Genomic DNA, 21,090 nt, shown 5'->3' with positions numbered 1-21,090 from the left:
TATGTGAGATGCACATTTTATTATTATTACATGATCAGTCTAGCTGCTCATTCAACTATGTTGGAGTTGGCTTCCAGTCTCACTGGATGCCGCTGAATACCAGTACTCTACATGAAGCGACTGCCTATAGGACCTGCACAACCCAGTAAAGTACACGATAACCCTCAGTAAGACTAGTTGTCAGACCTTCAAGCTTCTACCTACTAATGGACCAAAATTTAACGTGCCTTCTGAAACGCGGAGGAACTCGCATGTATATGTCAACCACCCACAGATCAACCTCTGCAAGCGTAACTGAACCTGAGAAATCGATCCGCGAGGCTGTAGTCACTCAGACACATATTGTCTAGTATATTCTATTAGGTAATTAAGTAGGTAATGTCATGACCGAAAATCGAACTCGCTGGCCGACACTTACAAACGGTGCCTAATCTATACAACTGCATGAGTTATCTGACGAATTTTGTTTTACGGGCGACTGTACCTCCCCAAGCTGTAGATACTCGACTGGCTTTGATGAAACCATGGGACTTTTATAAGAGAAGTTTTTTTTTGTTTTTTTACGAAATTATGAGACCAAGAAAATGTAACCGGACTCCTGTTGCACGATTTTTTTATTGTTAATGTGGTGTCGATTCGGTAAATATGCGATACCGGAGTGCGCTGAAAAATGTTGGTGTTTACAAGCTCCTAGGTACCTACTATACCTACATTATATTATATCTGTATGCTGGGATGTGGCCAAAAATCTTTAAAATATGAGAAACTTGCCAACACGCACTGGGTTAAAGCGTAACCTGCTGTGAACTCTGGCCTTAACCTACACACTTGTGGTCTTCGAATAAAAAAGACTTCATATAGACGGTTGCTTGTGTATCAATTTGCTTATTGTTTAGTTTTCAGTAAAATATCGATGCGTAGTTTTCTTATAGTTTTTTGTGTGTGTACCATGCGCATCTATGTACTTATATTATAAAGCACTTTCTGTTAATCTCATAATTTTCACCTATGACCCCAACAGTTATGAATTGCCGAATTTACTTCTTAAGCGATTCTCGTTTTAATACAATAAAAAGAGAATATTTTCTAATACGTGCTATCTGCACCCTGACTATATTTTTTGCGTAAAATCATTGAAAGCTACGTCCTTACTAGTGTTGGAAAATTATAAAAATTATTCAATAATTTGTTTCCTGTAATGTTATGCACGGGGTGGCCGGTCCTCTCGTTTGTGTCAATGTGCAGAGGCTGCATAAGGCTGACGTGGGGTGTAATTAGTATGTGAGGGAGGTGGCGGGCGGGAGCGAGGCGGAGGCGCGAGCGTGCGCACTGGGCACGGCGCGCGGGACCTGCGCGCTCCGTCATTCGTTCGCGGGCCCACGCCGCGGCGCCACCTCGAGCCACTACTAGCACTCCGCTCGCCCCCCGAGCCACCCGAGCGCTCCGCACAGCGCGCGTAGGGCCGGACGTCGCCCCGGCGGTCTCGTGGTGTTCCGTGCTGTCGCTGGGAGACGCGTGCGCGAGCGAGCGCGTGCGCGGCGCCACTTGCGCGCGACGACGGGCCGCGAGCATGCGAGGGGCACGGCGCTGCCGCGCGTAGCGAGCCAGGCCGTGCGCGCTATCGCCATGGGATGCGCCTCGTCCGCCGAGGAGCGCGCTGCCATCGCGCGCAGCAAGCAGATCGAGAAGAACCTCAAGGAGGATGGCATCCAGGCCGCCAAGGATATCAAGCTGCTGCTCCTTGGTAATGGAGCTTTCCTCTATCTCTGTCTAGCTCGCGGGATGCGCGCGCACGCCGACTCGAGCTCTATTGACTGAGACTTCCGAGCCGGCACTCTCCGCCACTGGCGTGCAAATTCATTGACATTGTGATGTGAGCCTATCAGGTGTCGTTCCAGAACCCTGAACTTTAGCTCATTGTCATAATGGTTCCATCACTTCCGACGTGTTTGTATTCAAAGTATGCTTCATATTGACTAGGGAGGAACCATACAGGCATGTTTATAACACAGATACGAGAGATTGTAAAGCTTTATATTATACTAACGCGAAATGGATCTTAACATAGTCAGAAATATCGATGTAATTGAATAAATATCTACGGGTTATTAAAAGAAATTAACATGATTATGTTGTCTATTGAAACATGTACTTACTCATTAAAAACACGAAATAAGCTGGTACGCACCTAGTACCGACCATAACAAAATGATATTAGAACATTTAATAGTAAACCCTTGGATTTACCGGCGGTTTTTCTATTGTCTTGGCCTCGGCTTGTTGCCACAAAAGCATTCTACAGGTTACCTAAGTACTATTACTATCATCTTCAAAACTGAAATAAAGCTTCGGCCTGAGTGTAATCTGCTACAATGCATGATAGATACCTAGTAACTACATAGTGATGATTACTAACCTTCTACGAACATAACAATTAAGTACATAATATCTAAGTATTTAAACACCTGGACGACGTTATTAAATATATCTGCATTGATTTTTTACGGCAGCAGTACGTAGGTACAGTACTTTCTAGAATAAGTTTGAAAAAAAATACTAAGGAATTAGACGAGATTGCCTTAAATCGGAAGTAGAATTTAGGAGAAAGTACTTATCTGCATGCACAAAACTAAAATACATAGGTACCTACCTACCAATAACTGCTACATAACTTATAATACCAGTTTTTAATTAAATTCATCTATGAGTAGGTGCATTGACTGGCTTTGAGGATACTATCAATGCGGCAGGTTTTTTTTCATGACCTATGAATTTAAGCAATTAGTATTTTTGTGAATTCAACATTAGAAATAGGTAATTGGGCAATGCCACGAGCAGCTTAATAGGTAGGCCTTGCCTCGTTAATAATCAACAGTAATCAAGACTTCAAGAGCGTCATATTTAAACAGAATTTTGTTAAATCTACCTACCTACGTACGTACTCAAAATTTTTTTGTACATATAATAATATTATGAGCTCCCTGACGGACACGGGTCCCCTAAATGCCCCTAATCCCAATAGAATGTCTGAGAATGTTTTTTGACTCCACCAAGCTCCACCAAAGTGAAAGACAGACAGTGAACTGTCTTCAAGAACTGTTTTGGGCTTAGTTAAGCATGCAAGGTCTCCTCACGATTCTTTCTTTCAAATAAAGTTATACATAATCAATGCTGCAGGATTCAAAGAAGTTTACCTATCTCATATACCTAACACCGTAACTATAATATTCTTATTTGTATGAAGGTGATTGACTCAAACACGTAACAATTAGTTGGCAATAGCCAATATGTAACACTTTTCAGAATAATAAAGTTCCCTACCCTATGATATGTCGGATAACCCAAACAATCGAGTAATGTAGATGTAAGTTGGTGTTCATAGCATTTCATTTGGCTGAAAATATTTTAAATATCCAAATGGCTTAAACCTACAAAAATAAGATTACTGCAAAAATAAGATTAATTTAAAAGATTAAACTAGTCCAATTTTTGTTCGAACCTAATGCTAGTTATAATGTCATATCAAAATAAAATAGGATTTGTTTATTTAAATAAATACATATACATGTACATAACGACGTTTATTTGAATTTGCCGCGATACTTTTTTTCGTTTAAAAAGTAGATATTGTCTTTGACAAATCTTTGATTTTAGCGCATTGCTCTTGTTCTCTTTCGTGTGTGAATGTGCTTTCACGCATGTGTGAGCGAGTCCGAACGAAGATTTCCGAACGCACCCGAACGTCAGTCGAGCGGGGCGCGGTCGCTGTCACGGAGTGGAGTTGGTGCTTGTCATCCGGCCGCCATTATCTCGTATTTAAACGGATTTGTAAAATCAATTAAAGTTCGCATTGTCGTTGCGTGTTATAAGTGTTTGGTGCAGTATAAAACACATTAAATAGTAAAATTGCGGTCGTTCATCTATCAATTCTGTGTTTCGGAGTCGTACGAACAGTGATAAGTGGTACTGTTAGGTTACTGTGTGTTGGGTGCTAACATTGTGTAGGGTGGCTCCGGTCGCGCCGGAGCGGCAGGACGCGTGTGGAGCGCATGCAGAGGGAGCGGTGAAAGCGCGCCCGGCTCAGGGGTCGGGGCGGCCGGCGGCCAAAAAACAGGGACAGCTGCCGACATGGGGTGCGCCCAGTCGGCCGAGGAGCGGGCGGCGGCTGCTCGCAGCCGACAGATCGAGAGGAACCTGAAAGAGGATGGAATTCAGGCCTCCAAAGATATCAAGTTGCTGTTATTAGGTACGCTGTAGCTCCATTATTTGGTCGCGACTCATGACCGCACCCATGTTTCGGGGCTGTTGCAGCAAATTCGGCTTACGAATCACAAGTTGTGAGTTTCACAGTGTCCCTACAAGTGGCGTCGTCGTGTCTCACGTGTGTCCTACACCAACGATCCTTATTTTAACTGCGAATAATACAGTTTGTAGCTTTCACTAATCATTATGCCGGTATGTACGGTAGTTCCGTGCGCAAATGAAAGTTCCTATTTGTTTCGCATTTGAGAATCATTTGTATACGAACTTGTAACGTGAATCACTCATTTAATGATAATTCAATTGATGTTACACTAATGCTATGGTTCATATTCCCTACTTGGTTTTCCTTATAGAGTTTTCGGATGAAAAAGCGTCGTATTTTAATGATTGACATGGAAATAATGGGTACTAAATATAATATCTTTAAAACTTATCTCCAAGAGCCAATTTTTCTTATGAATATGTATTTTACTTATCACCTTAGAATACATAGTAACAACTAAAATTGTTATCATTAGCTCTTAAATTGTCCATTTCTATATTATACTGTGAATAGCATCTATTTTTGGTAATAAAGGTGGGTATCAGTCTGTTAGTACTAAATTGTGAATACCCTACCTATGAATCACTAAAATGTCATGGGTGTAAAAAAGGAATGATGGTACAAAAGTCAAGTACCTATGTATAATATAATGTGTTTTGCCTTTAACTTCACATTGTTGGCAAGTTCCATTGTATTGCCTTTTCCTGCTATTTACATAGATGACCTTGATAACTTCATACTTCAAAATATACAAAAGAAAATCATCCTAACAATAGTGACAAAATACACACACCCACTCTCCAACTTGACTTCCTATTCAACTCATATATTTGAACAAAAATTTAACAATTACTTTTGACTGCCAAGAATAAAGACTCCTTAATCTTGTAATAGCATCAATGAAATACACACAAGTTATTACAAAACATTGTCAATAAACAATCAACTAGTATTTAAAGAATTTAAATCACTAGAAACAGTACCTGTTGACAGTGTTTTGAACGGTTGCCAATATTTCAGAGAAACAATGTCATTCATGTCCAAAGATAAATGGCACAATAGTTATTTACATTTAAATACAATCATGAGGAAATACAACTTTAAATTCCCAGTACAATTTGCCCTATATGGGCAACTCTTTAATAATGTTGAGTGTAGCTGTAAAATGATGTAACCGAGGGAAATAAAACACAAAAATATTTTGTACTTATCAGACTTTTAAGATAAGAGAAATTATTGAAATGACTAAGGTATATGCTAAGCATTGACATCAATCATAATTTTGAAATGAGGGTCAAGACTTGTTATAAAATTGCAATGATTGTCTTGTTTGCATGGGCATTACCTTGATCTTGACACTGCTGGGTACATTGACATCAAACTGTTCTTGTTTTGTCTCATATGTGGAAAACACAAGTCTTTGCCTTTCACTTGTGATTGACTTTAAAATCTGATGGTTAACTTCATACATAGACTGAAATTATGATATAACTCTTAGATTCATTTCTAGATGAAGGTTTGTACCAATAGACTGACTAGGTCAAAGAGCAAATAGTGACATATTAAAGGAAATATGAAATCTCCTTAATTGTGTGTAGCTCTTAAGTTGTTAACATAACCGTCAAGTAGTTATGAAAAATTAAAATTGTTTTGAGTAACTATTATAATAGGTCTGATCATGAATAAACTCTAATATTTTTTTTTAATATAACCTGCTTGTACAGAAGACTTGCTTTTGAAAAAGTAAAGTCCTGAAAACACTAAGTTAAAATGTCATGTGCCAGTCTTTATCAAAAATATCTGCCATGGCCAGTTAATGTAACTCAATCCATCTTTATGCTAGTATTTGATTATTAACATCTGCTAACAATACTATTGTTGGAGCAAGATCAAGACAATTAGATTCTCTACAGTAAAACTAAACAGTGATTGTTAAATTGAGTTTACATTATACATCCTTTGCCTACTGTGCAATTATGTGCTACTCACAGCCAATTACTTAGTCATTATACATCTACTATGAGTCATGTTATGTTCATTGAATGTCTACATTTAATAACTAATCGATATTTATTTTAAATGGTCATTATTTAAAAGAATTTTTCTTGCTTTACCTTCCTACTTGGTGAAAGTAACAAAACCAGTAAATAATAAATGTCTTAACTGTGTAAATCAAAAATAATTTACGAGTTGACATATCAGTCATGAATGAGGTTTTGTAGTATGAATCATACCTGTTCAAGTTTTGAAACAGGTAGTAATTACCAAGATTTTCGGACAAGAGCTAGGTGTACTGCTCAATAAAAAAATAAATAACTGTTAAATGCACGATGCTTCTTAGTTGCTGGTTACACTTTACATTTATTTACCATACTTATAGCGAAGAAGATGGCATGTAAAAAAAAAAACTAATAACAATAAAATACCTAGCCTACTACTATTAGGAAAGGAACTGATTTCTGATGATGACAATGGTTCCATTGAATACTTGTTATGAGATTTTTTATACAAAATGTAATTATAAGCAGTCCAACTAACTAAGCACTATTAATATCATAACACTGTTACTTCAAGCATTAGTTTAACTTTCCTATTGAGTATAAAAGAAATTTAAAATGTTTTACTATTTTACCATTCGTATTTTCTCTTACAACTAAATTGTTGGAAAATATGGTCATAATCAGATAATTTATCGAATGTTAGCATTCATAATAGACAGAGGCATTACAAATCACACATGACAAGTATGTCAATGAGATATCTCGTTCTAGAAGTCAATTGATGTGTCACGTCACGGCTTGTTGCAGGCGTGAACGCCTTGCTACTGGCGCGTTAGATTCAACACACCACACCTTGTAATCATATAGATTGTTAGGAATTATAAAATTATAACAACCTATTACTTCAACAATCTCACACTTATGATAGGTTGTGAAACAATGAAGGATAAGCAACCTTTGCCACGGTCATTTGATCTAGTCGGTTTATATCATTTGAGTTAGCGTTTTTTAACTTTGCACGTCAAAGTTCAATCTCGGCTGTCTACATGATAATGTTCGTCGAGTCATGTCAAAAGCATTCGGGCAGCTTGGAACTCAGACATAAGGATAATCACTAACCTTACAAAAGCAGTCTCCTAACGACGCTTCTGAATGAATAAATAACGTAGCAGTAAGCTGTACATTTCAGTCACATAATCCGTGTAAAAAAAAAACATTGCAGGTGTAAATATCGTTCAATATCAATGTTACGAGAATATTTCATTATGCCATTAATTTTCTTGAATTGTATCTTTCATGACATGTCTTATATGGCTAGCTAGGTTGAAATATAGGTAGATTTGTTAAAATGTTGTAAGTATGAAGTAGTATGAACTGATTCTCCTAAGGTATTCGTGAATACGCAAATATTGTCAGGTTAACATTCATGAGGCGGTTGAACGGACGTTATAGACAGGTATTTTATCAGCTAACCGGTGTTCGAGCACGCGACGAACGATGTTATCGTGATGATAGCGCAAAAGGGTACAGAATCGACGTCTACTCATCCTGTCACACAACAGATACAGAAGTTCGATACATTATGTTTTTTATCGAGACTTCTATCAGGATAAAATGTTTTTGTCAGTTTCTCGCTAACGTTTTGTAAGATAGCTTCAAACTGAGACAATAAAACTATAGGTAGCTACTATTACTTGCTTACTGCATTAAATTATTCCTAAGGACTACCAGTCTATTAAAGATTATTTTGTAAGTAGATTCATTTCATTGCAAACGTCGTTTGATCTGCGTGAGATAACATCGAAATTGTTCCAATTCTTAAGCATTCACTATTAACTAAATAATCTAACATGACATTCACTGCTTTAAAAGTCATTATATTAGGTTTTCGTGGGAATTGTTTCATAGCACGCGATTGCCACCCACTTCATAGTGAAAGTTTTTTTAAACAAAATAGGTATGTCATACCTTTTATTTTGACGAAGAAGAAGAATGCATTGTGTTCGTATGCGACTTAGTATGTTTTGATTGAAGGGTAGACATTCATAGGTATGAATGCAGTATAGGAATCAGGAGTGCACTAGTGTAGTGATAATGTGTATATCGGAGGGTCAGAGATCGGCCATTCGCGTTGGCGAGCCAATTAGAGCCAACAGGGGTCATGATACTTGGAACCTGTATTTGACAGAGTTCGTTTTGTTACACCCACGTAATTTTGTCACTTTATTAGTCAATTGATATCAACGTATGAAGCATACTAGGTAAACAAATATTGTTGGCTGGATTACTACTGTTACATAACTGTTTACACTGTTTAAACACAATCTGTTGATTGCCTACAAATAGTGGAAGTATGTTATACAATAGTAATCTGTAGTAACTATTACACACTAATCTATTAGATACACATGTCGAACTGGCTTCGAGAGCAGATTAAAGAGTTGCGATATAAATATAATTAAAATCCTTGCTTTAGAAATGTTAAATGGAAACCAGGATGACAAAGTACCCGTGACTAGCATTTCATAATGAACCTAGTATAAGCAAAGAAGAAAAACAAGTACAGTTACCATTAACTGTGCATAGTTTTACAAACACTGAAATTGTTATCGATTAGTCTCATAAGCCCTACGTGCGTCCATGTACCGTTCACAGTAAACTGTATAATTTATTTTTCCATGCTATTTTCACTCGGCCAACTAGACGTGCATAATGTGGATTGAAACAGTTTACATTTAGGCGGGTAATTAAATGTTTTTATATCATCGCGTGTTTTATTGCGGTCGGTACAAATGTGTGCATTGAAAGATCGCAGCTTTTATGTAACATAGGTTCTTACTTTACACCACTTGACTCGTTCAATAAGTTCCGAAATGAATTAATCGTAATGAATAAATCATTTCACGAGCTCCAAATGCATGTAAATTATGTTAATTTGTGTTTTTTGTCTGCAGGTGCTGGTGAATCAGGCAAATCCACGATAGTCAAGCAAATGAAGTAAGCATAATTTTTCTAACATTTGTTACACAGTCACAACAATTATACATAATGAATCGAATATCCCAGTCGTTTTATGTCCCATAATGATTTTGCACAGGTAATTATGATATTAAAATAAGTAATTCCTCGAACTTCCTACATAGAGCAAATAATAATATATCATCAAGCAAAATATTCCCTCGTAAATCCCATTATTCGAGTTGGTAAATTGCAGCAGATTCTACCGACCGCACAATATTCTCTTGAAATATCTGAAGCTTTGAGAATGCTTTACGTTGGGCTACGAAGTGGAAATACATAGAGAAATATATAACCGCATTATCAACTGATTTACTTGCAGACAGTTAAATAATATCAAATCCCCTTCAATTCTGGAAGTACACTTTAGAGGAAAAAATCGAAATGATATAAATACTGTGTTGAAGTTTCTCTATTTCCTGTTGCTACTTAATATTACGTATATAATTTTATCTGTAAAATGTATAGGTAACATAAATTAATCCACTGTACTAATGTATTATCCAACATTATTGTATCCCAGAGAGCTTGATGATATTTCCACGCTAAAATTGATCGAGATTTACATTTAACGAAAAGAGCTTGTTCATATTCCTTTCGGATAGCATGATTATTTTTTTCATACGTCTAGAATTTGAGTCATCTCAATTCCTGTAGAACTAATGAAACTGATACAGAAAAGAACATACAATTTATTAAAACCACGAGTCTTATGATTTGGCGTCGAACATTGTTTAACACACGTTATCATTATCTCGTATCTATCTTAATCAATATTATTGTTTAGATATATACGTTCGTATATAGCGACCGATTGCCCACTATCTGCCTATCTATTATCTACGACTTGTCAACAAGCGTTTTACATTTCGAAGATAAAAGATTAGCGGCTATATCAAACCTTAGTTGCAATATACAGAACATATCGCATTATTAAGTAATATATCAAATTGATTGCTGCCAATAGGTGCTTTATTTGTAGAGATTTCAAATAATCCGCTTAGGAATAATAAACCACGTCTAACATATTGTTCAGTAATAATGCTAAGGTTCTATTTATTAGAACATATTTTGCTTCATGAACGCCCTGTTTTTGTTATCGGAGGATATGTGAGTTAAACAAGTGAAAATATACACATGACACGTTAAATAGGCAGTGAAACGTCCAGTTGTTTAGCACATGATTTGTTCATAGTTTATGGTATTCAAATTTTAAGATGTCTGTCGTCACGCCGCGCCGTGAGTAATACTTACGCATAACTATGTCTTGTGTCTATGACGACATAGGCGCGACACTTCGCTCTAAGAGCTGCCAAATAGTTGATCATGGTCAGTGAATTCATGCGTGTGGTATTTAACACACACCTTCCCTTATTCATCAGTATCGGATTTGTTTACGTAAACGGATTCAGAAATTAATCTATTCCGGGACATAATTATAACAGAGCAATTTTTGGCGTAATCTAATCACGTTGTTTACTCTGGTAATGTCAACAGTTGGTATTAAAGCACGTCCTACGCGGTTGGTGCGACCATCGATATTACTCGACAATGGATACCATGATGATCGAGAGATCAATATTTTGGGGCTGTTTGCACACCACGTAGCCCCATGACGACACGCGCGTCCCGGATGCTGCAAATCTTCAATTCGCCAGACGTAAAATCTAATTATTGATATTTGGTATTATATCTTTGGGATACCCTTCGAGGGGTCACCTTATTTTCTGTAAAAGATGGAAATGTCTTAACTACCTAAATCGCGGCAGCAAATTTTTGTAGCATGACTCAGGAGTATGTTCCCTTTTCTGAGTGACTTGCAGCATTAAGTTCATCAAACTTCCGTGTACTCGTGTAGACAGGATAGAGCGCGGTTTATGGAGTTTTTAATACTGGGAATAGTGGGAATTATCAAAGAATGACAACAAACTCTTAGTTCGTTTACATTGTGTTAAATGCGTCACTCCATCATAACGGGCATTGATTTACCTACCTAGCACGGTATTCTGCCATTTTTGAGTTATTTGATAAGCTCACAACGCATGTTTAACATTATCAGTAATAAATTACTTCCGGCTAATTAAAATACATACCTATTTTTTACAACACAAATGAAAATTGGTTTTACATAAAATTACAATTTCGAATAAAATTACAAGCGCTTTACTCCTGCCTATGCCATTTGATATAACATTTATATCCTTATTTTGCTTTCATTTTCCCAGAATAATATTAAGTCCGCTATTTGATATTGATAATAATTTTCTCATAATGATAGCAAAAACGGATCATTTGTCATACAATCCTGTATCTACGTCATAACCAATGGTCGAGGTTACACCAACAGGCAAAGCATTCTTGCTACCGTTTGTATTGCAACGTGAATCATAGAGTTGATCGATGAGTAATATAGCGTTTACTCCTTTTATTAACTCGATCTCTCAATTTGGCGAATCATGTTGTTCTGTGTCAAAGTAAATTACTTGTCAATCATATTTCTACATTTTTCTCATTGCTGAAGTGCAAACACAGTACTATACTGAGAAGTATTTTATTTCATAGTAATATGTTTGTTAGACTGTCTTTCAAGGTTAAACCGCAGTAGCTCGTATTAGTTGTACTAAAAGCCTACAGATCGATGATAGCTTTATTTAAAACTTAAGTCTTCAGCAATAGCAGAATACATTTTTTATCAGTCCAATTTTTAACAGTCCAAGAGCTAGTTCATCTTGAAGATTTTCACTTGGTCTCGTAAAGTCGCCGCTCTTTGAGACGAATGCTTTTCTACTTGTCCCAATTTTGTTCCAGTCAGGCCGTTTATCTATGTCCTTATTTCTAGCATTAATAGCTGAAAGCCTAATAGATTCTCCTACATTGTATGCAGCACTTAATATTTGTTTGTTTTGTCCAACAGAATTATCCACGAGAGTGGATTCACAAATGAAGACTTCAAACAGTATCGACCGGTGGTGTACAGCAACACGATTCAGTCGCTCGTCGCCATCTTGCGCGCTATGCCCAACCTGGGCATCACCTATGGCAATAGAGACCGAGAGGTAACCATCCACATTCCATTATGTATTCTTCGATCTGATTATACGACAGCTATTAATTATAGGATCCTATATAGCAGTAAAAAAATTTATGGTGAAAAATATCAATCAGTGTTACGTAAAAAATGGAATCAGAAATTATAATAATGTTTATCGCGTGCTTAATTAGATTATTTACGTAAGTTCATTAGCGTTCAGTGAAAGTGGTTATCTGATATATTTATGATTTTGTTTCTAGTTTATAAACTGGCTCCCTTAAAAATATTATATATGATCATGAACAGTCCGAGCGTATTCTTTTTGAGGTATCATTGCTATCAGCCACTATTCATTATTATATTAAAAATCGAAAATCAAAGCGAGTGTTCGTTGCGTAAACGATAAACCGCGTCGATTACGTGTCGGCTGTATTCTATAAATAATGGGCGATCGTCAGTAAAAAATAATGTCTATTGCAACGAAATCTACATCGGGAGTAAGTGCTCTCCGTCTTCCGCTTGCCGCTAATGCTGATTACGCAGCAATTTGTGAGGGACTGGAGAGTATTTGATACTCATTGCTTTACAAAGCTATTAAACATTCGTTTTGATGTTCAATATTTAGTAGCTGCCGTAGTAAATTTAAATTACCGTATCGTTTTTAGTTTTGGGTAAACTTTATGTCGTGTTTTACACATAATATGTGATGGCGTGCAGTAAAAACTAAATTATTCATAGTTAAATTATAATTGCATATATGAGGACTTGTTCGATTCCGTGAAACGTTCACTGTATGGAGATCAATATTGTGTATTCCTTATTCATGAGAGTGCCTCGCTGTATAGCGACTGCACACTGCACTACAGCTTATTGCATTATTTGTTATGAAAATTGGACGAAAACAATACTATACTATTGTAAAAGCTTTCTGTTTTATTGACAAAGTCCACGTCCATTACAATTTTGTGCAATAAGATAATTTTGTTTGTACAACAGTTATCGTATTATTTTTTTCTGTCAATCACTTTATCGTTTAGAATTTAATACCACTTATAATTATTATGTTATCACTATTGTAAACTACATCGCGTCGTCGACCTATCGCTGTTTAAATGGCTGTGATTTAGCTACTCAATTAAGTTGAAGTAAAAGATAAAACCTAATAACAATTGGTGTGTTTACTAAAAGAATATGCAATATTGCTTAAACCAACAATATAAGCAAAAACATGTTTAAATCAGAAAGGGATCCTTCATTGTCTTGGTCGTTATCATTAGAAGTACCTGTTTCGTACAAAAGATAAGATATCTCAGTTCCGTCCTCTCGACCTGTTGAAGAGTCGTACATGTCTACGTCATCGGTTACACAACAAGAATGAGACGCTCTTCTGAAAACTGTAATTAATTCAGTCGTCACAAGATGTGACGCAATACTGTTTGACATTTTAGCCGACTTGATCGTAAACGGATCTTAAAAGTCTATAAAAGTACTGGCAATAAAACATTTATTGTAACGGGTTCAAGCCGAAATATATAAAAAACTTACAACCGATACGGTTTTATATCACCACCTATCTACGACACACAAACGCTGATCACTGTCAGCCTACAAATCAGATTCTGGCTGAACAATCGATCCGTTTCTATTTATACCCCCGATGTGACGCTGCTTGCTTTCTAATGCTGTTCCATTGATTTCGTATATAGGTATTTACCTACCTTCAAACTCTACAAAGATAATGCAATGTGTCGCTACCGTGTAAATGACACCGTCAGGGTAACCTCGTGCACCTATCTTCTTATCACAATGGAGGACATTATGAAAGCGGTGGACTCGCGTCATGACAGCCCTATCCGGTACGAGCATGTTAAAACAAAACTAAGTACACGCACGTATCACACAAGGGTTGGGCGGCAGGGCGTTTAGATACCGTTTCATTTTAATCAGTGATATCATTGTACGTAATGTCTCTGTATCTTTATACACATATTTCTATCAGAGATACGAATGAAAAATAAATGGAAAAATGCTAATAGTATTTTCCCCTTGTGTACAGAAGGAACGCTCTATAATGTCGAATATGAAGCTACTAAGTAAATGGACGGGGTTGTATTTAAAATAATTTAAATGAATATGCAATGTGTGTTAGTAACAGGGTGGGTGGTTGAAGCGAGGTGGGGTTGTGAATGGCCGCGCAGCGAGGTTCTCGTGCGGGCAGTGCGACGCATGCGCTCTGCGCACAACCGACACCCGTCATAATTAGAGCATATTTCCCAGAAAACTCTGCAGCCGCTAGCACTAGCCTGATGTATGAGTTATTTATTTCATGGTATGACATTTCATGCCGCATTGCCGCTAGAATAAACTTTTATACAACTTCAGTGCTTCTCTGGTAAATAAAATATGAGGCTCAGTCGTAACGTTTAACTACGGACTGCAATATACTTTGGTCGTTAAACATTCTAAAAGAAAACCGAATTCCAGGATAATTCCGTATAAAAGCAAAACTCATTTAAGACAAAGGCCATCTTATGAATTTTCTAGATTCTCATTAGTCTGGCGAATTCTTTCACATGCCAGCGGATTGCGTAACGAAAGCGTACGGTTCTCCGAGACGGGCTCGCTAAATGGATTACTAATCGGATTAGCATATGTTCCAAAGATGCTGGGTCACTAAACTCCAATTGAGACGATATTGCTCTCCAGCACGAATTGTTATGACGGACACATCTTACGTGTCTCTATTGACTGTCATGGTTGTGCAATGGCAATGATTTTATTGATCGTTGAACAGACATCATAAATGTTTTATTTCAAAGTTCTTCGAATGCCTTTGAAGTTGAATTTACCCCTTTGACTATTATGTGACGTTGAAAAGAGCATAGTTTTAGTAACAATTGTGCTTTAATCGTATGATGAGTGCAAGAATTAAGCTCTCCCTTTAAACCAGTTGTATGCAGAGTATAAAAGCTGCTTACTCCCACGCAAGTACGAGTAAAACCGAGTGGTACTGAATGAAATAGGTCAACAGAGTCCTAATGAGTGAGGTACTCAGTAATACTTAATCTGTGCCGTCTTTAAGCTCAGAGCTCTGAAATTCAACTATTTTTTACTGAACGCTGCATCGTAAACACTTGAATGTTCGAGAAAGTTTTTTTTTTATTTCACGTGGAAATGTATCGGAAAATAGCGTTAAAAGAAATTATAGGACTATTATCTCTTGCGCACTGTAGTTAAGTTGTTGTGAGCAAGTCGAAGTCTATAAATTTTCTCAGTGTATTAACACAGTTAAACAACTTATCCTGCCATTTTTTTATCAGTCTATTTATGTACACTTGATGTGTCTCTCGCAGTAGTCCTGAATTCCTGATATTCTGAAAAGAGAGACTGATGCAATGTTGCCCTTTCTCCAGAAGTTGGTATAATGGTGTAAGGGTAGAATTTTCAATCTAACTAGATCTAGATTACGTAAATCATGTGACCTTTATTCATGTATTAATACTTAATAGACAAGAAAATCGATGTAGTAACTAAAAGTTCATCAAACATTCATTAGTAAAAATCATAACCTTTTGTCTTATTACCGAATAGATGTCAATGAATCACCTTGACCATTAATTCTCAGTCTATAGTATTCTCAGTATATTATTTCTATATTAATTTATAGAGGACATTTCGGTAGCAAACATGTTATAATTAAAGATATCACTTTTTGTAGGTGAAATAACCTATTTCAATGACCTCGGACAGTCATTTTAAATCTCATTAATACTTTTTATAGTTCTTTACTTTTACCCTTCTCTGTATTTAGGAATACACCTGAAGAGATTGTAATGAGAATATCAAAAAAAAAATTAGTTAGATCTATGTGTCTAACTCATAATGTTTGTTACAGAGCGATGGCAAGATGGTGTTTGACGTGATCCAACGGATGGAGGACACGGAACCGTTCAGCGAGGAGTTGCTGGCGGCAATGAAGAGGCTCTGGGCCGACTCCGGCGTCCAGGAGTGCTTCGGTCGCTCTAATGAGTACCAGCTCAATGACTCCGCCAAATAGTGAGTACTGTTCATTTATCTTGTACATTACAGGTAGAAATCACCTTAACAATAAGATTACATGTGGATATAGGAAATTAAAGCGACTCTGATGCTTATACTTTATTTATATTCAGTGCTTATTTATTACTTTAATTTACTAGTTTTCAAGCTTATTACATAATAATTAAATCTTTGGCAGCCTTAATTACTTTCTTAAAGTTTATTCTGTAGTATGTTCCGTTCTTGTATTGTCCCGTTTTCTGTTGTTAAGAGTAAATTGCAATGGTTCGTTTGGTACGTAGGTGGGCGTTACGCTGTACGTTAGCTCGCCATATCGCCACGTGACGTCGTAGCGGTGAAATATCTGGACAAAATTACACACATTAATGTGATATGAATAATTTACAATACGGTTATGCACGTGGCTATAATTAGAGGAATATTGTCGATTTCATATAATTCTGTTGCTAATTTTGATAGGGATTATTTAGTTTAGTATTTCGTTGTTTTAGACTACTTACTTAAACGTTAAACTATTGAGATCTTTAAACAAATAGATTACCTTAGCCAGCAAAAGTTGTAGCTCAGCTTCAGCAAATCTCTTTCCAATACACATGCGCCGTCCAAAGCCGAAAGGAAGTGAAGCAAACGGGTGGATCCCCACTTCCTTCTGTTTGCGCCACACGGCTGCCGCCCCGCTGTCCTGCCCCAAGGGACATTCCATAGCTTCGATAACCTCGTTGTTCCGCAGCCAACGCTCTGGCACGTACTGCTTAGGCGATGGGAAGTATCTTTCCTCATTCGATAGTATGTAGTGAGGGAATACTACGTGAGACTGAAACATAACGGGATGTTAATGTCCATCCATCTATCATTATTTTTCATCAGCTGTGAATATGATACTTACCCCCTTTGGAACTTCGTAACCAGCTATCACTGCATCAGACTGTATGCATCTTCCATTCCCCAAAATCACGGGTTTGATTCTGTAAAAGTAAACAGTTTTATTACACACAGCCAGCGATGTTAAAAATAGTGTTATCGGAAATACAAATAACCGACATGTTTGCTGATGATATAATAAGCACTTTCTAAAAATATCATTTCTAACTTATTGCTTTTGTTTGAATAACATTTTAGGCATCCTTTCTTTTTGCAAAAACTTTAGTCACTCAGAGTACTTCAAACCTTTCACCGTATCTGTTACGGAAATAATGAAAACAAGTGTTTTAATAACCACTTAACATTATTACATGCGCGAAATGTGTTAATTCCTAACAGCACTGGAGCTATATGTTCCACGCGATTAATCTGCCAATCTTTTTAACCTGCTAATCAGTAATAACAAAGTAAATTACGTCACTAAGAACTGTCTTTCAAGCACTCAATGAAAGATGGCCTGTACCAATCAGAGCGTGATTACTTGTATCGTTATGCACTTATGCAGTTGTCTTAGCATAACCTGTTCCATGACACAACTTGTGTTACACTTGTGAAGACAACCTAGAACTAGGTGTGCGATAAGATATACTAGTTTTTACTAGATTTACGATGAGTTAAGGGCAGACTGGATATTCTTCGGTTTTCAGATCTTACGTTTAAGGTTATTGTTAAGTGCATAGTATGATAGTATTGGAAAGGACGTTTTATCACTAGATAATATTGATAAAACGATAATTATCAGACAATCATAAAAGAAAATTTATAACACATCTTGATAATTTTGAACTATCTTGGGACACTGATACATATTATTATAGATTTCCGTTCCCTTAACGAGAAAAATGTTCTAGTTCTTCGTAGAAACTTGTATTGGTCGGCATGAAGTTTGATGACAACCCTAAGTGCAAGGCTCAGGTGCAAATGTAACTTGACGCTGACCATCATTGGTCACGTTACAACAAGACGATACTTTTGTATCAGGTTTTTACATCGTTAAGTGCTGAGGTTCTTTAGAGGTGACTGTACTCTTGACAATCATCTGTGTTATCATTCGATCAACAAATGCGTTAAACGAGTTTCTTTCACTGTTTGATCATGATTAGAACTTTTGATACATTTTAATAAACAGCGTTGCGGTAAACTGAGGCCTGGTTTTCTATAGACCTGTAGTCGAGAAATTTAGAGGTAATTTTTGCATGTCACATTAAATAATTCTGAAAAGTAAAGACTTATGTGGGGCAATAAACCGCAAACTGTCCTTATGAGTCACAAGTTTTCACAAAGACCTTTACTCCTAAAATACTAGGAATTCATAAGTTCGAGGTGGGTTTTAATTGATCGATGATCCCTGTATTTTTAGTGAGTGAAATATATAATGTGTGATGCGCCTTTAATCCATTAGCGATGTTATGTTAATATTATGTGAACCTCAGTGTATAACTGGTAAGTGTATATAAGTGGCTCAGCATATAACTTTCTAATATTTAAAAAAGAAATTAGAAATCATAGAATCGGTTAGATCCCTCATCTAAACTAAAATAACTGATAGCAACGTCTTCAATTAAAAGGTTGTATTTTTGAAATTTGAAACTTACCGCAAAGATTCTTTTATGCACGCTTTGAGATAAAGCAACTTATCCAAATCCTTGCATTCCATGATTCTATCTTTAGGAAGATTTTTATCCAATTCCTTCTGAAGTTTTCTTTGAGCACGTTCATTATTAGCTAATAAATAGATAGTACTTGCTGCAGCCGCTGCTGTAGTATCCACACCGACTAACAACAGATCCAGAGCCAATATTGCAGCAGCTTTATCTCCATAAGTTTTAGCAATTTGAGCACAGATGCCTTTATCAGTCAGTCTACTTAAGCAGAGTGATCTGAAGGCATCCAGAGCTTCAATATAAGTTTTATATGCAGGGGTAGAATAAACTCGCCACAGCGGTGCCGAAAGCTCTAGCACGGGGACACTATGAAAGAATCCATGTATGCATCTTATTATTTCCTTAGCATCAGCATCATTATCTTTCAAACAACCCAGTCTCGTACCCAACGCCCACGCTCCTACCGCTATAAAAAAACAAGTGTTTTCTTTAGGCACAAAATTACCACTTGGTGCAAGTTTATGCGGAAAAGCACAATAGCGTTCACAGAAGGTGGCGCCGCTCGTCGAGTAGCACTTACACTCAAGGGCCCATTTGTAGAGTTCCGTGAGAAAATCTTTTGGCAGCTCACGATTATCGTCGAGAATGCATTCCATTCTGTAAAAACAAAGCATACTTTAAACGCGTGCTCGCTTGATACATTGTTATGAGCAATTTTCGTGATGCCTAACTGTTAATCAAAACGTAATTTATTTGAAGCCCATATGTAAATTGTGTTTCTCAATTAAATTCATCAAAGCGTTAAATATTCCGCGTCAAAGTTGCTCAAACGAAACGTTACGTTTCTCGTTGAATGAGGTTTGTTGTTCTCCACAATGAGTCAGTTAGCCGTGGCTTAAAACAAATGCGCAGACGCCGTGGTTAAAAACGGGATGTGGTCATTAAACCGAGATTCCACACTCAGATCACTAGACGCACAAGCGTATTAGACCACAAAACGTGCTTATTTCCTGTATCATTCGTAATGCGCTCAATCAGTTTAACTGTATAATATAAGATAGTTAAGAAGAATGTTAATGAAGTAAAAATATTGTGTTTCTTCTGAACCGGGTCTCCATTAAAGAAAATAATCAGAGTGTGACAATAATCATTTTTATGTAATACTTTTTGTCATGTTAACCTACTATCATATACAGTTAAAAACCTAGATATTAAGAAGCAGTGAAAGTGTCTTAATGTTTAATTACATTCATTAAGTGAAGTTATAATTATATAAAATAATAATTTTACATTAGGAAACTCATGTAACAAAATACAGCGTCCTCGGTGTTTAGGTAGCACAAGGGTTGTAATCCCAGTTCAGATAGCACTTAAGATTCACATACAATTCGACAAAATCTCTGAAGTCTTCTTGTACATTTTGTTGACATTATATATTTACGAGTACCTGTACAATGCTAAAGCTAATTGACTCAAACATATTATAATTTTCTTTCTCCAGAAGATTAAGCTATAAAGGCGCAGCTGCCCTTATCAGTTACTTATATAGATATATTTATTTTCATACCTGCTTATAAAATCCCTCGCCACGTAATCTAATTCTGGAACTGCAGCTCTTGATGCCTCCGGAGCGATGAGTGCTTTAGATACTTTGGATCTAAATCTAGACCAAGGTTCACCATGTCTAAAACATAAGTAATTAAAGCTTGAGCTAACGAGTTACTTATAATGGATCAAACTGAAATTGAATCTCCCTTACACTCCGATGAGGCCCGGCTCTTCACCAAAAAAGCTCTTCCGCAATTCTTGTTTATAGTGACTAAGACATGGTGCTTTTGCTCTGTGGGGCATGGAGTCTTCTCTTCTGTAGATTTTAGCTGTCTCTTCAGCACAGAACGGAAATACTAAATCTGGGTGTCCAAATAACTTTGCTACTTTTGCTGCTCCACCAGTGCCAGCTAAAGCCCTCAGGAACCACAGTGACACATCCAATGCACGCGTCCTCCAAGGGTTCTTTCCGATGGCAAATCGCCAGGAATTGCCCAGTATGGGCAGGGGCTTCGGGCCCGGCATAACCGTGTAACACCGCGCGTCGCTCATCGCGTCCGAATTGTCAATGGCCAAAACTTCAGCCCCTAAATCACAATAGCA

At 37.0% G+C, this 21,090-nt stretch overlaps 2 protein-coding genes across 3 annotated transcripts in view; one reads left to right on the top strand and one right to left on the bottom strand.

Moving 5' to 3' along the window:
- Positions 1-1,386: 1,386 nt before the first annotated feature.
- Positions 1,387-21,090, top strand: part of Galphao (G protein alpha o subunit) — a 32,529-nt gene continuing 12,825 nt past the window's right edge. Inside the window, exons 1-4 of one of the 2 annotated variants that reach the window (XM_076125187.1) lie at positions 1,387-1,744; positions 9,261-9,303; positions 12,239-12,380; positions 16,251-16,411. In XM_076125187.1, the coding sequence (XP_075981302.1) occupies positions 1,627-1,744; positions 9,261-9,303; positions 12,239-12,380; positions 16,251-16,411 (464 nt within the window). In that variant the 5' untranslated portion in view covers positions 1,387-1,626. Of the gene's footprint in view, positions 1,745-3,740; positions 4,247-9,260; positions 9,304-12,238; positions 12,381-16,250; positions 16,412-21,090 lie in introns of those variants that run through there. The other variant, XM_076125186.1, reaches the window with a different exon arrangement.
- LOC142979945 (putative cytochrome P450 49a1) lies at positions 16,501-21,073 on the bottom strand. Its single transcript, XM_076125185.1, has 7 exons — positions 20,699-21,073; positions 20,507-20,623; positions 19,520-19,596; positions 18,931-19,405; positions 17,301-17,379; positions 16,956-17,228; positions 16,501-16,757 (listed from the first exon to the last, which is right to left on the bottom strand). Exons 1-7 carry the CDS (start codon positions 21,037-21,039, stop codon positions 16,614-16,616), a joined length of 1,506 nt encoding a protein of 501 aa, XP_075981300.1. The 5' UTR covers positions 21,040-21,073; the 3' UTR covers positions 16,501-16,613.

The sequence above is a fragment of the Anticarsia gemmatalis genome, chromosome 17, assembly GCF_050436995.1.
Source record: "Anticarsia gemmatalis isolate Benzon Research Colony breed Stoneville strain chromosome 17, ilAntGemm2 primary, whole genome shotgun sequence".
NCBI lineage: Eukaryota > Metazoa > Arthropoda > Insecta > Lepidoptera > Erebidae > Anticarsia > Anticarsia gemmatalis.
Note: the sequence above shows the minus strand (reverse complement) of the source record. Positions and strands in the feature narration are given on the sequence as shown.